The sequence below is a fragment of the Babylonia areolata genome, chromosome 34 (genome assembly GCF_041734735.1).
Source record: "Babylonia areolata isolate BAREFJ2019XMU chromosome 34, ASM4173473v1, whole genome shotgun sequence".
Taxonomy (NCBI): domain Eukaryota; kingdom Metazoa; phylum Mollusca; class Gastropoda; order Neogastropoda; family Buccinidae; genus Babylonia; species Babylonia areolata.
Window position 1 is genome coordinate 207,717 of NC_134909.1, and position 16,064 is coordinate 223,780.

Here is a 16,064-nt window from a genome sequence, read left to right on the forward strand (position 1 = left end):
CCATACCTAACGTCATCACTACTTTCCCTGTTCCCCCTTCCTCACTGTGCGCCCAATAAAGGTATGAACAAAAAACTAACTAACTAATCAACCAGTAACATCACAACAGAGAGCCAGTGGGGCTCCTAATTAATCTCTGAACTTTTTCAAACATGAGTTTGATTGTCAGACAAAACATTTCCAGTGGAATCAGATGGAACTGCGGATTTTGTAAATGAATGAGGCAAAAATGTTTTCAGCTGTTCACACTCATAGATGATATGCTTGGGTGTTATTGCATTAACACAAATGTATTTTGTATTTCTTTCTATCACAACAGATTTCTCTGTGTGAGATTCGGGCTGCTCTCCCCAGGGAGAGCGCGTCGCTACACTACAGCGCCACCCATGTTTCAGTATTTTTTCCTGCGTGCAGTTTTACTTGTTTTTCCTATGGAAGTGGATTTTTCTACAGAATTTTGCCAGGAACAACCCTTTTGTTGCCGTGGGTTCTTTTACGTGCGCTAAGTGCACGCTGCACACGGGACCTCGGTTTACCGTCTCATCCGAATGACTAGCATCCAGACCACCACTCAAGGTCTAGTGGAGGGGGAGAAAATATCGGCGGCTGAACCGTGATTCGAACCAGCGCGCTCAGATTCTCTCGCTTCGTAGGCGGACACGTTACCTCTAGGCCATCACTCCACATATGAAAGTCGCTGCTTTAGGAGTAAATGATGTTTTTGTAGCTTCCGGTTGTAGTTTGTACATTAGACCGGTGAGCCTTCTGTTGCTGTGTCGTCCTTTTGTTTTAGAAATAAGTCATGCGATCAATTTTGCGTGAGTTATAGTTAGCACTATCTCTAGCAGTGTCGGACCCCAGTTTCAGTTTATTGACATAGTTCCTGCTGGTTTTCTCACGTAGAGAATAGCCTTATATTGAAAATGGAATGTGAATTTTTATAGCATTGTGAATATTCATTGCGCCGCTCATTTCCCAGGATTCCTTCGTGAAAAGCGATCCAATAATTTTTTTTTTCTATCACGAATGATAAAAAAAGAAAAAAAAAAAAAGAATTACATGGCGTATACTTATCTTGTTTTCAAATGAAAGGATTTAATGTTTCATGTTTGTAATACAGATTCAGAACCAACTCCAAATAGTACCTGAAATATTTGGATGGGAAGATTAATTAAACGATTTGGAGACCCGTTGATATAGCCATAAGTTCTGCTGTGAATAGACAAAAGGTTTGTGTGTGTGTGTGTGTGTGTGTGTGTGTGTGTGTGTGGTTTGCGAGAATATTTAGTTGACTCATTGAAATATGGAATGGATTTTTAACTAAGAGAAAGAAAAAAAAAGAAACAAAAGGAAGCAGTGAGACAGTTTCAGTTTCTGTTGAGTTAAAACACAAGTTAGAAGATATCGATATCAATGAACACCAATGATACTGTCAACATCCGTTATGATGTTCGATATCAGAAAATGTATAAGAATCCATGGAAACTTCTTATAACTGAGTTATAAGACATGAGAAACTCGGTGGTCCCGACGACTTTCAGTTCACCAGAGTTGTCACCGAGTTTTATGTCGGTGTCGCGTTGTACCGAGTTGTGTTGTTTTGTCGACACCTGCGATTTTAGTGTAAAACTCAGGGTGGATCTGTTCAGGACAGAAAGGCATCACAACAATGCACCCTTTTTCTGTGTAAAACTCGGGGTGGATCTGTTCAGGACAGAAAGGCATCACAACAGTGCACCCTTTTTCTGTGTTAAACTCGGGTGGATCTGTTCAGGACAGAAAGGCATCACAACAATGCACCCTTTTTCTGTGTTAAACTCGGGGTGGATCTGTTCAGGACAGAAAGGCATCACAACAATGCACCCTTTTTCTGTGTTAAACTCGGGGTGGATCTGTTCAGGACAGAAAGGCATCACAACAATGCACCCTTTTTCTGTGTAAAACTCGGGGTGGATCTGTTCAGGACAGAAAGGCATCACAACAATGCACCCTTTTTCTGTGTTAAACTCGGGGTGGATCTGTTCAGGACAGAAAGGCATCACAACAATGCACCCTTTTTCTGTGTTAAACTCGGGGTGGATCTGTTCAGGACAGAAAGGCATCACAACAATGCACCCTTTTTCTGTGTTAAACTCTGGGTGGATCTGTTCAGGACAGAAAGGCATCACAACAATGCACCCTTTTTCTGTGTTAAACTCGGGGTGGATCTGTTCAGGACAGAAAGGCATCACAACAATGCACCCTTTTTCTATGTTAAACTCGGGGTGGATCTGTTCAGGACAGAAAGGCATCACAACAATGCACCCTTTTTCTGTGTTAAACTCGGGTGGATCTGTTCAGGACAGAAAGGCATCACAACAATGCACCCTTTTTCTGTGTTAAACTCGGGGTGGATCTGTTCAGGACAGAAAGGCATCACAACAATGCACCCTTTTTCTGTGTTAAACTCGGGTGGATCTGTTCAGGACAGAAAGGCATCACAACAATGCACCCTTTTTCTGTGTTAAACTCGGGGTGGATCTGTTCAGGACAGAAAGGCATCACAACAATGCACCCTTTTTCTGTGTTAAACTCGGGGTGGATCTGTTCAGGACAGAAAGGCATCACAGCAATGCACCCTTTTTCTAGGTTAAACTCGGGGTGGATCTGTTCAGGACAGAAAGGCATCACAGCAATGCACCCCTTTTCTAGGTTAAACTCGGGGTGGACCTGTTCAGGACAGAAAGGCATCACAACAATGCACCCTTTTTCTGTGTTAAACTCGGGGTGGATCTGTTCAGGACAGAAAGGCATCACAGCAATGCACCCTTTTTCTAGGTTAAACTCGGGGTGGATCTGTTCAGGACAGAAAGGCATCACAGCAATGCACCCCTTTTCTAGGTTAAACTCGGGGTGGATCTGTTCAGGACAGAAAGGCATCACAACAATGCACCCTTTTTCTGTGTTAAACTCGGGGTGGATCTGTTCAGGACAGAAAGGCATCACAGCAATGCACCCTTTTTCTGTGTTAAACTCGGGTGGATCTGTTCAGGACAGAAAGGCATCACAGCAATGCACCCTTTTTCTGTGTGCTTGTCTTTTTTTCACAAAAGGACAACACAGTAACAGAAGACTAACCAGACTGACCAGTGTAATGTACAAACTACAGTTGGTTGCTATGAAGACATAGTTTACTTATGATGGAACTGGGTGCAGATAAATTGCCAGCTTTGAGTTCAAAACCAAACACTAATATAGCAACTTGGTCCGACACAGTGGACGAAAAAGGTATAACAGACCACATCCAGCGAGGAACTAAAGAACAGAGGCCGACAGAGTTCAATGCTGAAAGCTGTGTATGTAATTCATCTTAGTTGCAACAACAAAACAGGCCTCTTACACTTGTTATTTACAATTGGTATCGTTAGTGAACGAAAACAACTTGGTGGTATGGTCACAATATATATCTATCGGGTCACCCGTAATCCAACGGAGAAAATAAAATCGTGCAGAAATCGAAACAGGTTGTTGATGCCTCATTTCTGTTGGCTCCAGTCAACCACTAGACCACTACGCCTTGAATAATCAACGGCGTCGACAGTCGTTATCATAACAATCACCATTGTGGTTGTCGTCGTCGTCATCGTCAATCGTTATCATAACAATCACCATTGTGGTTGTCGTCGTCGTCATCGTCAATCGTTATCATAACAATCACCATTGTGGTTAAACCATTGTGGTTGTCGTCGTCGTCATCGTCAGTCGTTATCATAACAATCACCATTGTGGTTGTCGTCGTCGTCATCGTCAATCGTTATCATAACAATCACCATTGTGGTTGTCGTCGTCGTCATCGTCAGTCGTTATCATAACAATCACCATTGTGGTTGTCGTCGTCGTCATCGTCAATCGTTATCATAAACATCTTCACGGCGTGGCCATCGTCTTCATCGTTATCATTACCACCGCCATCATCATCACCAACCTCAGAGTCGTTGTTGTCGTCATGGTCACCACCACACCACACCGCCATTACCAATGTTGTTATCCTCGTCATTGTTCTCATCGCCGTCATCACCACCACTACCATTGTCGTCGTCATCATCATCACCATCACATCATCATCATCACCATCACCCTCGTTGTCATCATCATCGTCATCATCATCTTTACAACCACCACCTCCATCACCATTCACCTCCACCAGATTCTGCGGGCCGGCAACAACTATCGAGGTGCCCACAGTCACGCCCCCTCGCAGAGTGATACGCACGCACGCCGAGGCTGTAGCGGAGGCAGGGCTTAGGTGGTCGGCCCTGTCTCTGTACCCTGACCAGGTGGACGTCCTGAACCGTGACGACCCCATCGTCTACCTGTGTGGACCCCCGGGTACGGGGCAAACTATCCTGTTAGTGTTGAAGGCCATGGAGTGGCTACAGAAGGTAAGTGTGTTGGTTGGGGTGGTGTCGAGGGGACAGAGCAGAGGGGGGATTGGGGAGGGGGTAGTGGTGTGTGTGTGTGTGTGTGTGTGACTGTCTGTGTGTGTGTGTGTGATTCTGTGTGTGTGTGTGTGTGTGTGTGTGTGTGTGTGACTGTCTGTGTGTGTGTGTGCGACTCTGTGTGTGTGTGTGTGTGTGTGACTGTGTCTGTCTGTGTCTGTGTCACTGTGTGTGTGTGTGTGTGTGTGTGTGTGTGTGTGTGTGTGTGTGTGTTTGTCTGTCTGTCTGACTGTGTCTGTCTGTGTGTCTGAGTTTGTGTGTGTGCACACAGGTATAGAGGTAGTGTTCAGTGTCTGTATGTGTATATGTGTTGGTACGAGCACACGTGCGCGTGCGAATGTGAGAGTGTGTGCGTGATTCAGAGATAGAGAGAGAGAGAGAGGGTGGGGGTGGGGGGGGGGAGGGGGGAGGAGGAAATGGAAGTCATTGTGGTCATGTACAGTAGGGAAGTGGGGGAGGGGGAAGTCATTGTGGTCATGTACAGTAGGGATGTGGGGGAGGGGGAAGTCATTGTGGTCATGTACAGTAGGGATGTGGGGGAGGGGGAAGTCATTGTGGTCATGTACAGTAGGGATGTGGGGGAGGGGGAATCATTGTGGTCATGTACAGTACGGATGTGGGGGAGGGGGGAATCATTGTGGTCATGTACAGTAGGGATGTGGGGGAGGGGGAAGTCATTGTGATCATGTACAGTAGGGATGTGGGGGAGGGGGAAGTCATGTGGTCATGTACAGTAGGGATGTGGGGAGGGGGAAGTCATGTGGTCATGTACAGTAGGGATGTGGGGGAGGGGGGAATCATTGTGGTCATGTACAGTAGGGATGTGGTGGAGGGGGGGAATCATTGTGGTCATGTACAGTAGGGATGTGGGGAGGGGGAAGTCATGTGGTCATGTACAGTAGGGATGTGGGGGAGGGGGGGGAAGTCATTGTGGTCATGTACAGTATGGATGTGGGGGAGGGGGAAGTCATTGTGGTCATGTACAGTAGGGATGTGGGGGGGGGAGTCATTGTGGTCATGTACAGTAGGGATGTGGGGGAGGGGGAAGTCATTGTGGTCATGTACAGTAGGGATGTGTGGGAGGGGGAATCATTGTGGTCATGTACAGTAGGGATGTGGGGGAGGGGGAAGTCATTGTGGTCATGTACAGTAGGGATGTGTGGGAGGGGGAAGTCATTGTGGTCATGTACAGTAGGGATGTGTGGGAGGGGGAAGTCATTGTGGTCATGTACAGTAGGGATGTGGGGGAGGGCGAATCATTGTGGTCATGTACAGTGGTGGTGGTGTGTGTCCATCGAGATCGATGATGACCATCGTTGTCATCCAGCTGGGGGATGGGGGGAGGGTGGTGGTGGGGTGGGGGGGGAGGATGCTCATGAATCTATCTGTGAATGCGCAGATGGCTGAATAGTCCAATCTGCGCACGAAATGTTCGCTGACAGTTGGGGCAGACAAAGACAGGCATACCATTGTCAGGGAGCTTGTTTGCCCGTGACTTTCTGGCCTGCCTCTTCTGAACAGCTGCAGCAGTCCTGTTGGCCTCACACAACTTGGTGCCTTTGTGCACAGCAGCACGCCATTTGTCACGGTCCACTGCAGATTCCTCCCAGGAGTCAGGGTTGATATCAAACACTTTCAGAGAGACTTTCAGAGTATCTCTGAAGCACTTCTTCTGACCTCCGTGTGATCTCTTCCCTTGTTGCAGCTCGCCATAGAAAAGCCTTTTGGGCAGCCGATGGTCTGGCATGCGCGCCACGTGTCCAGCCCTGCGAAGCTGGCACTGCATCAGGATGGTGAAGATGCTGGGAAGGGTGGCTTTTGCGAGCACCTCTGTGTCTGGGGTCTTGTCTTGCCACTTGATGTTCAGTAGCTTCCTGAGGCATGTTGTGTGGAAGTGGTTCAGCTTCTTGGCATGTCGTTGGTACACTGTCCAAGTTTCGCAGGCATACAGTAGTGTGGGGAGAACTACTGCTCTGTAGACCTTTAGCTTGGTCTCAAGACTAATGCCTCTTCTGTTCCAGACATTTGCACTGAGTCTACCAAAAGTTGCGCTTGCTCTTGCAATCCTGACGTTCACTTCATCATCGATGGTCGCATTTCGTGACAGTGTGCTGCCAAGGTATGTGAACCGCTCCACCGCACTGAGTCTCTGACTTCATGGAATTGGCTGACCAAGGAAATAAATTTCCGAGGGCATCCGTACTTGGCCATGATCTTCCACAGTCCCTCTCTACTCACAGTGTCGAAGGCCTTAGTGAGGTCGACATAGGTGGAGAACAGATCAGCATTTTGCTCCTGACATTTCTCTTGCAGCTGCCTTGCAGCAAACACCATGTCGGTGGTTCCGCGCTCTTTCCGGAATCCACATTGGCTCTCAGGGAAATGACCTTGGTCAAGGTGTGCTGTGAGGCGGTTTAGTAGGATCCTGGCAAGTATCTTGCCTGCGATGGAGAGCAAGGAAATGCCCCGATGGTTATCACAGGCTTGCCGGTTCCCCTTTCGCTTGTACAAGTGAATGATAGATGCATCTTTGAAATCCTGGGGGATCGTCTCTTTTTTCCACATGAGTGAGTACAGCTGATGGAGCTTCTCAGTCAGCACAGTGCCTCCATCCTTGTAGACCTCTGCTGGTATGGAGTCTGAGCCAGGTGCTTTGCCACTGGATAGCAGACGAATTGCTTTCTGGGTCTCAAGAGGTGTTGGCGGATCGTCCAGTGCTTCGTTGATGGGGACTTGTGGGAGACGGTCTATGGCTTCATCATTTATGGAGGAAGGGCGATTTAAGACAGTGTTGAAGTGCTCAGCCCAGCGTTTGAGAATTTTCTCCTTCTCGGTGATCAAGGTATTCCCATCTGCACTGAGGAGGGGGGATGATCCTGAGGATGTGGGGCCATAGACTTCTTTTAAGGCATCATAGAACCTCTTCATATCGTGCCTGTCAGCATATCCCTGGATCTCATCAGCTTTGTCACTCAGCCACTTATCCTGCATCTGGCGTAACTTTTGCTGAACAGTCCTGTGGATGGCATCATACACATCCTTTTTTGATGTGGACTTTGGGTTGCTCAGGTAGGCTTGATGCAGACGGCGTTTCTCATCCAGAAGCTGCTTGATTTCATCACAGTTTTCATCAAACCAGTCTTTGTGCTTTCTGGACATGGGTCCCAGGGTCTCTGAAGCTGTACTATAGATCAGCTCACGCAGGGTCCTCCAGTCAGACTCCACATTCTGGTTGTCCAGAGAGGCGGATTCCAGACGATCTTCCAGCAGCTCCACAAAGGACTGTTTGATGGTGATGTTTTTCAGCTTAGCGATGTTGAGCTGTTTTGGAGCCTTCTGGCCTTGGGGGCGTCTCTTGGGCTGGATTCGAATATTCAGCTTCGAGACTACAAGGCGATGGTCTGTCCAACACTCAGCGCCGCAATGGTCTTTGTTACACGTACATCTTGCCTATCCCTTTTCCTGACGATGACATAATCGATGAGATGCCAATGCTTTGAGCGAGGGTGCATCCATGACGTCCTGTTACGGGTAGGGAGGCAGAAAACTGTGTTGGTTATCAGCAGTTCGTGCTCTGCACAGGTCTGAAGCAAAAGCAATCCATTTGGGTTGCAGTGGCCCACACCGTGCTTTCCAATCACTCCATCCCAGGAGATGTAGTCACAGCCAACTCTAGCATTGAAGTCCCCAAGAATGATGAGCTTGTCTGCTTTAGGGATAGCAGCAATGACAGAGTGAAGGTCCTCGTAGAACTTCGCCTTCACTTCATCTGGGTTGGTCATGGTTGGGGCGTAGGCACTGACAATGGTGAGGTGCTTCTGGCCAGATGCCAGTGGGAGTTTCATGGTCATAAGCCTATCGTTGACTCCCTTTGGGATTCCAGCTAGCTTGCTGACAAGTGCTGTTTTTACTGCAAAACCAACGCCAGCCTCACGTCGCTCTTCGCTTCCTCGTCCACTCCAGAAGAAGGTGTAACCAGATCCCCGTTCACAGAGCTCGCCTTCACCTGCAAGCCGAGTCTCACTCAAGGCTGCGATGTCAATGTTGTATCTGGCGAGTTCGGATGCAACTAGTGCCGTTCTCCTTTGGGGTCTGTCCGCGTTATCTCTGTCCAGGAGAGTCCTTATGTTCCAAGCACCAATGGTGAGAGGAACGATCCTTGTTTTTTTCTTTTCTTTCTTGTTGTTTCGACCGCTGATGTAGGGTCCCCGCCAGCCGCGGTATGCTGGCCAGGGTGATATGGAGCAGGCAATTTTTAGGGCACCTTTTCTAGCCCCTTCCTCATGCCAGGGAGGTGAGCAGTGCATTCCTAAAGAGGGCTGCTCAGACGCTCAGACGGCTGCCGAGCTCCATTGCTGCTCCTGTCGACGAAGAACGACCCTATGGCCTGAGCCGCCTGCGTGCAGGTCTGTGACTGCGACTGCCAGTGTACCCACACCTGTCATTTCGTCGCTCGCCTGTCGCCACAGGACTTGGGGGTGATGAAATGATGAAGGATGAAAGGTCATTTTGGATGACTGATGACTTGCGCGATGAGTTTGTTTAAAGTGAAGAGGAGTTGCGCAACGTCAACCTCACTCTCTCGTCCGGGTCCACCAATTTCCAGTGGCAAGACTAAGTCGAGACGACTGGAGGATGAGCACGGATGCAGTGGATGACCAAGATATCCTTTCGGTGTCTCATCTTGCTCTCTGCACTCCACAGTGCGTTGCTGTAACCGCCTTCCTCTCCGTTGAACCGATAGGTTTCTTCCGCAGATTCTGCCGGATCCAGACTTCGCATGCATGGGTAGACACACCCCGGGGGCCAACTGCGTGTGGCATGCACACAGCACAGTGGAGCTAGATGGCCGTCGGTGGCTCTCCTGAGCCAACGCCCTTTTATGGATCTCCATAAGGGTGTCTAGCCACCCCCTCACCAGTCCCGGAAGGGAGCGGTGGGAGTGCCGGTTTAGTCGCCGGCAACCCGACCCTGAACCTGGTGTCAGGTCAGGTCATTTGATCTGCTACTGGTAACCTGTAATCCAGTACAACCTGTTCATGTACAGTAGGGATGTGGGGGAGGGGGAAGTCATTGTGGTCATGTACAGTAGGGATGTGGGGGAGGGGGAAGTCATTGTGGTCATGTACAGTAGGGATGTGGGGGAGGGGGGAATCATTGTGGTCATGTACAGTAGGGATGTGGGGGAGGGGGAATCTTTGTGGTCATGTACAGTAGGGATGTGGGGGAGGGGGAAGCCATTGTGGTCATGTACAGTAGGGATGTGGGGGAGGGGGAATCATTGTGGTCATGTACAGTAGGGATGTGGGGGAGGGGGAAGTCATTGTGGTCATGTACAGTAGGGATGTGGGGGAGGGGGAATCATTGTGGTCATGTACAGTAGGGATGTGGGGGAGGGGGAATCATTGTGGTCATGTACAGTAGGGATGTGGGGGAGGGGGAAGTCATTGTGGTCATGTACAGTAGGGATGTGGGGGAGGGGGAAGTCATTGTGGTCATGTACAGTAGGGATGTGGGGGAGGGGGAAGTCATTGTGGTCATGTACAGTAGGGATGTGGGGGAGGGGGAAGTCATTGTGGTCATGTACAGTAGGGATGTGGGGGAGGGGGACACACAAAAGCACAAAACATGGATGTTAAGTGTGGGTGTGGAATAGCGAGAGGGGAGGAGGTACAATCATACACTGACAACAACAGACAGACAGGGCGGCGGGGGGTGGGGGGTGGGGGTGACCGTTGGGGAGGATAATACGACAGCGTTTACAACTGGCCGATCAAGGATGTTCACAACTGCAAGTGACACACAGTGCCGAAAAAAGAACAGGGATTTCGTACACATGGCGTTCATGGCACGCGTCATGAAACGCGCAAAGGTGTGCTGGGAAAGACGTGAATATGTTGACAGCAACAAGTAAGGTACACTCGTCATGGTAGATCGTCCTATTTCTGAAAGTAAATGCTTTTGATGAACAAACAAACAATTAAGAAAACAATGCAAGTGACAACTACATTATAGGGTCAAAACATAGCAATATAAATCTGAAAGTATTTGGACAATGATTTTTTGTCGGGGAGGGGGCCCTGGGGGAGGGGTGTACGATTCACGCAGTGTTATATATCGGGCACAAACCAAGATGAAAATTAATAATGCATTTTGGATTCGTCCACTTCAGGGCAAAACGGACAACTCGTGTTTTCTCCTTTCTTGGAGCTTCATAACTGGCGAGGTTTCAGTTGGGACACCCTCAGTCAGATTCTGGTTAAATGTTTTCTGAAATTGGATTTTTAATTAGAAGTATTTCGGGATGTCACACGGCTTAAACCTGTCCTTTGATACAAGCACAGAATATAAGTCTCGCACGTAACAATCAAACAATTTTGGCTCAAAGATTGATACACAGCCCACACCTTGATTCTCCCACATATAACCAAAACCATATCTAAAAAACGTGTAACATTTATTGGACACTCAGTTATGTTCTGTTTCTGCCATTGCAACGAAGAAGATAAATCATTGTGTAGGTTTTCTTTGCAATACGGCTATCTTCCATTCTGATGCGCTGTATCCAATGTTTCATACATCTGATTCAGTGTCTGATTACATAACGGATATCGACCAGTTTCTCAAAACACAAGTACGCTTACGTTCAGCAGATGTTAAATGTCAAGTAAATGATCTCCTGTCAGCCCCAAACTACTGAAACGTGTGTTAGAAGAGGCTAATCCTGGAAATCAAATATGTTAAAGAAGCTTTTTGGGGATTTATCTCTAAGTTACCAAAAATCAGACTACCATGGGAGAGAGACAGAGAGAGAAAGAGAGAGTGAGATGGGGGAGACAGAGAGAGAGAGTGGAGAGAGAGAGGCGGGGAAGAGGAGAGAGAGAGGGAGGGGGGTAGAGAGAGATGACGATAATGAATTATTTTCATAATGAAAGTGGAATTAACATTTCATGCGTAATCACATTTACTTGCCTTCAGGGCAAGGCGAAAAATTATTTGAATTTTAACACACACACACACACACACACACACACACACACACACACACACACACACACACAGAGAGAGATAGAGAGAGAGAGAGACTCATGTGGATAAAACTACACCCACTAAGTGAAAACACAGCCCACAAAAAAACATCCGGTGTCATTTCAATTGTCAGTTTAATTGTTGAACAAATGATTTAACCACATTTCAATGTATCATATTTACCGAAGAGGCTGTATCCAAATCGTGTTTGTTTGTGTGTGTGTGTGTGTGTGTGTGTGTGTGTGTGTGTGTGTGTGTGTGTGTGTGTCTGTCTGTCTGTCTGTCTGTCTGTCTGTCTGTCTGTGTAGGAGGAGGAATTTTTGTTTAATGTCCCGTTACACATATCGGAGATTGAAGACATTTTGTAAAAGTATTTATGAATACATCTGAGTATTATCGGTTAGAAGGGGTGGGAGATGTGGATGAATGGAGGGTTGGGGGAAACTGGGCAAATGAGGGTAAAAATGTGGGTGAAATTTGGAAGAAAAACAAAACAAACAAACAAAAAACCCTCTGAATCATCATCATCATCATGGCCTGGCTTCGCTGACGAAGATCTAGGAAGGGCGTTGTCCACGTCTGATGCAGGCACGTTCATGGCTGACAAGGCCAATGCGGGAAAAGCAGAGTCGGCCGCAGCGGTTGCAAGGGAAAGTCTGGTCTGGGTTCGCGGCTGCAGCGTCGTGGTTCTTCCTCCTTCTGCATTTGTCCTCAAGGCTGGCCCTGCGGTTGTTTTCGAAGGAGGAGACAGCTTGGTGGATGGTGCGTCGCCAGGTCTCTCGATCAGCGGCTACTGCGGACCACTGGCGATGGTCAATGTGACAGGCACCGAGAGCTTTCTTCAAGGAGTCTTTGTATCTCTTCTTGGGTGCTCCTCTGTCACGGTGGCCAGTGGACAGTTCGCCATACAGCGCGATCTTGGGCAGGCGGTGGTCTTCCATCCTGGACACGTGCCCTGCCCAACGTAGCTGGGTCTTTAGCAGCACTGCCTCGATGCTGATAGTCTTTGCCTGCTCCAGGACCTCGACATTTGTGATGTAGTCACTCCAGTGGATGCTGAGGATGGTGCGAAGGCAGCGCTGGTGGAAGCGATCAAGCAGTCGTATGTGGTGCCGGTAGGTGACCCAGGTTTCGGAGCCATACAACAGGGTGGGCAGTACAACAGCTCTGTACACGCTGATCTTTGTGTCTTTCTTCAGGTGTTTGTTGTTCCACACTCTCTTGTACAGCCTGCCGAATGCGCTGTTTGCCTTTGCAAGTCTGTTGTCGATCTCCTTGTCGATCTTGGCGTCAGACGAGATGGTGCAGCCTAGGTAGCTGAACTGGTGGACCGACTTCAGCTCTGTCTCACCGATGTTGATGTGAGGAGCGTGGAATTCTTCCCGTGGGGCAGGCTGGTGGAGAACTTCCGTCTTTTTCAGACTGACTTCTAGGCCGAAGAGCTGCGCAGCCTCTGCGAAGCAGGACGTTATATGCTGCAGGGCCGCTTCTGTATGGGCGACGAGGGCAGCATCGTCGGCAAACAGAAGCTCTCTGATGAGTTGCTCCAGTGTCTTGGTGTGGGCCTGTAGCCGCCTCAGATTGAATAGGCTGCCATCAGTGCGGTATCTGATGAAGATACCGTCGTCGTCGCCAAGATCTTCAGTGGCTTGTTGGAGCATCATGCTGAAGAAGATCGTGAAGAGGGTCGGCGCGAGGACACAACCTTGTTTCACTCCATTTCCAATTGGGAAGGGCTCCGAAAGGTCGTTGCTGTGTCTGACCTGTCCACGCTGTTCCTCATGTAGTTGGATGACCATGCTGAGGAATTTTGGGGGGCATCCTAGACGTTTCATGATCTCCCACAGACCTTTTCTGCTCACGGTGTCGAAAGCTTTCGTGAGATCGACGAATGTCGCATACAGTCCTTTGTTCTGTTCCCGACATTTTTCTTGTAGCTGTCTGAGAACGAAGACCATGTCAGTGGTGCCTCTGTTGGCTCTAAAGCCACACTGACTCTCTGGGAGATGTTCTTTGGCGATAGTAGGCACCAGCCGATTTAGGAGGACTCTGGCGAGGATCTTGCCTGCGATGGAGAGCAGAGTTATCCCCCTGTAGTTGGAGCAGTCCGACTTTTCTCCCTTGTTTTTATACAGGGTGATGATGACTGCGTCACGGAGGTCCTGTGGTAGTTTGCCTTGCTCCCAGCAGCAGACAAAGAGGTTGTGGAGTTTGGAGTGTAGTGCTGGGCCTCCATTCTTCCACGCCTCCGGCGGAATTCCGTCAACCCCTGCTGCCTTGCCACATTTCAGCTGTTCAATGGCCTTGACAGTCTCTTCTAGGGTTGGTAGCTCGTCCAGTTGTAATTTCACTGGCTGTTGTGGGATGCGGAGAATTGCCGAGTCTTGAACCGTGCGGTTGGCGCTGAAGAGGGCCTGGAAGTGTTCCGACCACCTGTTCAGGATCGACATCTTGTCTGTGAAGAGCGCCTGGCCGTCTGCACTGCGCAAAGGACTCTGGACCTGGTATGAGGGACCGTACACCGCCTTCAAGGCTTCGTATAAGCCCCGGTAGTCACCAGTGTCTGCACAAAGCTGAGCCCTCTCTGCCAGGTTGGTCCACCACCCATTTTGAATCTCACGAAGCTTGCGCTGGAGGTTGCTGCATATGAGCCGGCAGGTTGCTTTCTTCACCGGACAAGACGGTTGTGCAAGGTGAGCCTGGTGGGCTGATCTCTTCTTCGCCAGCAATTCTTGGATCTCCTGGTTGTTTTCGTCAAACCAGTCCTTGTTCTTTTTCGACGAGAACCCTAGGACTTCTTCAGAGGACTGCAGGATGGCTGATTTCAGCTGTGCCCATAGTGATTCTGGAGAGGGGTCTGTGGGGCAACTGGGGTCTTCAAGTTTGTCCTGAAGCTTCGCCTGGAATTCAGCTTTCACTTCAGCTGACTGAAAGTTGCCGACCTGGAATTTCTTCCTAGGAGCTCCTCCTTTCTTTGGTTTGGGCTTGAAGTGGAGCCTGAGCTTGCTGCGGACGAGGCGGTGGTCAGTATGACACTCCGCGCTGGGCATCACTCGGGTGTGTAGGACGTCTCGTACGTCTCTCTGGCGCATCAGGATGTAATCAATGAGGTGCCAATGTTTGGACCGAGGATGCATCCACGTTGTCTTCAGGCTGTCCTTCTGCTGGAAAATGGTGTTGGTGATGGTAAACTGCTGCTCTGCACAGAACTGGAGAAGAAGGCGCCCATTGTCGTTGCAATTACCAACGCCATGCTTGCCAAGGACTCCTTTCCAGGCTTCTGAATCTTGGCCAACTCTGGCATTGAAGTCGCCAAGGATGATGACCTTGTCGTCAGCAGGGGTGTTCTGAACGAGGTTGCGCAGATCAGTGTAAAACTTGACCTTTTCTGTGGGATCCGCTTGGAGGGTTGGAGCGTACACGCTGAACAGAGTGACATGCTGTTTGTTCCGTAGTGGGAGGCGCATGGACATAATTCGGTCTGAGTGTCCTGTTGGCAGGTTTTCAAGCTTGGAGGCAATGGTGCTCCTGACCATAAAGCCTACGCCATAAAGGCGTCTCTCGGTCTCTGGCTTGCCTGACCAGTAGAGGGTGTACCCAGCGCCGTGTTCCTGGAGGCTGCCTTCCCCTGCAAAGCGGACTTCGCTGACGGCAGCAATGTCAATGTTCAGTCTCTGAAGTTCGTGTGCGACTAGAGCGGAACGCCTTTCTGGGTGGTTGCTGTCTGCAGAGTCACGCATGGTTCGGATGTTCCAGCATGCTACCTTTAGTCCTTTTGCACCTAATTGTGAGGCAGGTGCCGGCCTTTTCTTCTCTATTGTTGTTCGACCGCGTTTGGAGATGCCCGTTGACCGCGGTTAGCCAACTGGGGGGTATGGAGATGAGCATTTGTTTGGACCACCTTTTCTAGGCCCCTCTCCGTGTGGAGCAAGCAGTGCTGTCCCTAGAAAAGGCTGCTTGGTCGTTCAGGGTGCTGCCGAGTGATGCTGTCACCTCCGGGTCAACAATCAGGCGACCAATATCCTGAACCGCCTGCATGCAGGATTGGAACTGCGGCTTCCAGTGACATCTTCCACCTGCCGTTTTCGCCCCTTTCCCATCGCTACAGGGCTTGGAATAGTTGGTGGCGCGGACGTGGACGTGTCCTTCAAGCCTGCGCAATGGAATTTTTAGGTGGAGTGCAGTGTGCGCAGTACTGGCCCCACCCTTTACACCCGTGGTTCATCTGCCATAGCCTAGCAAGCTGGGACGGTGACAGTGAGGTCCTCAGGTCGTAGGTTTTATATCAGACTGTCCTTGTCCTAGCCTCTGGCTCAAAAACCTTCCTCGGAGGCACGGGGGCGCGGCTACTGAAAGTCGGGACATGGCCATTGACCCAGGGTCAATGCATGTCGAGACTGTCCTGCATTCCTTAGCACTTCATGGGTTTTACTTCAGACTTTTCCTTGTCTTAGATGGACTGCCTTCCCAGGCTATCGAGCTCCATCTGCCCACATGTGACAGGTAGCACAGGGTTACATGGTACCTGTGGCAGGTACAGACCTGACCTGACCTGAT

The 16,064-nt window shown here is 49.5% G+C and overlaps 1 protein-coding gene across 1 annotated transcript in view; it reads left to right on the forward strand.

Moving 5' to 3' along the window:
* LOC143277352 (uncharacterized) overlaps positions 1-16,053 on the forward strand; it is a 47,330-nt gene extending 31,277 nt beyond the window's left edge. The window contains exons 7-8 of the mRNA XM_076582136.1: positions 4,187-4,433; positions 16,042-16,053. Coding sequence (XP_076438251.1) covers positions 4,187-4,433; positions 16,042-16,053 — 259 coding nt within the window. The remainder of the gene's footprint in view (positions 1-4,186; positions 4,434-16,041) is intronic.
* The last annotated feature ends 11 nt before the right edge of the window (positions 16,054-16,064 follow it).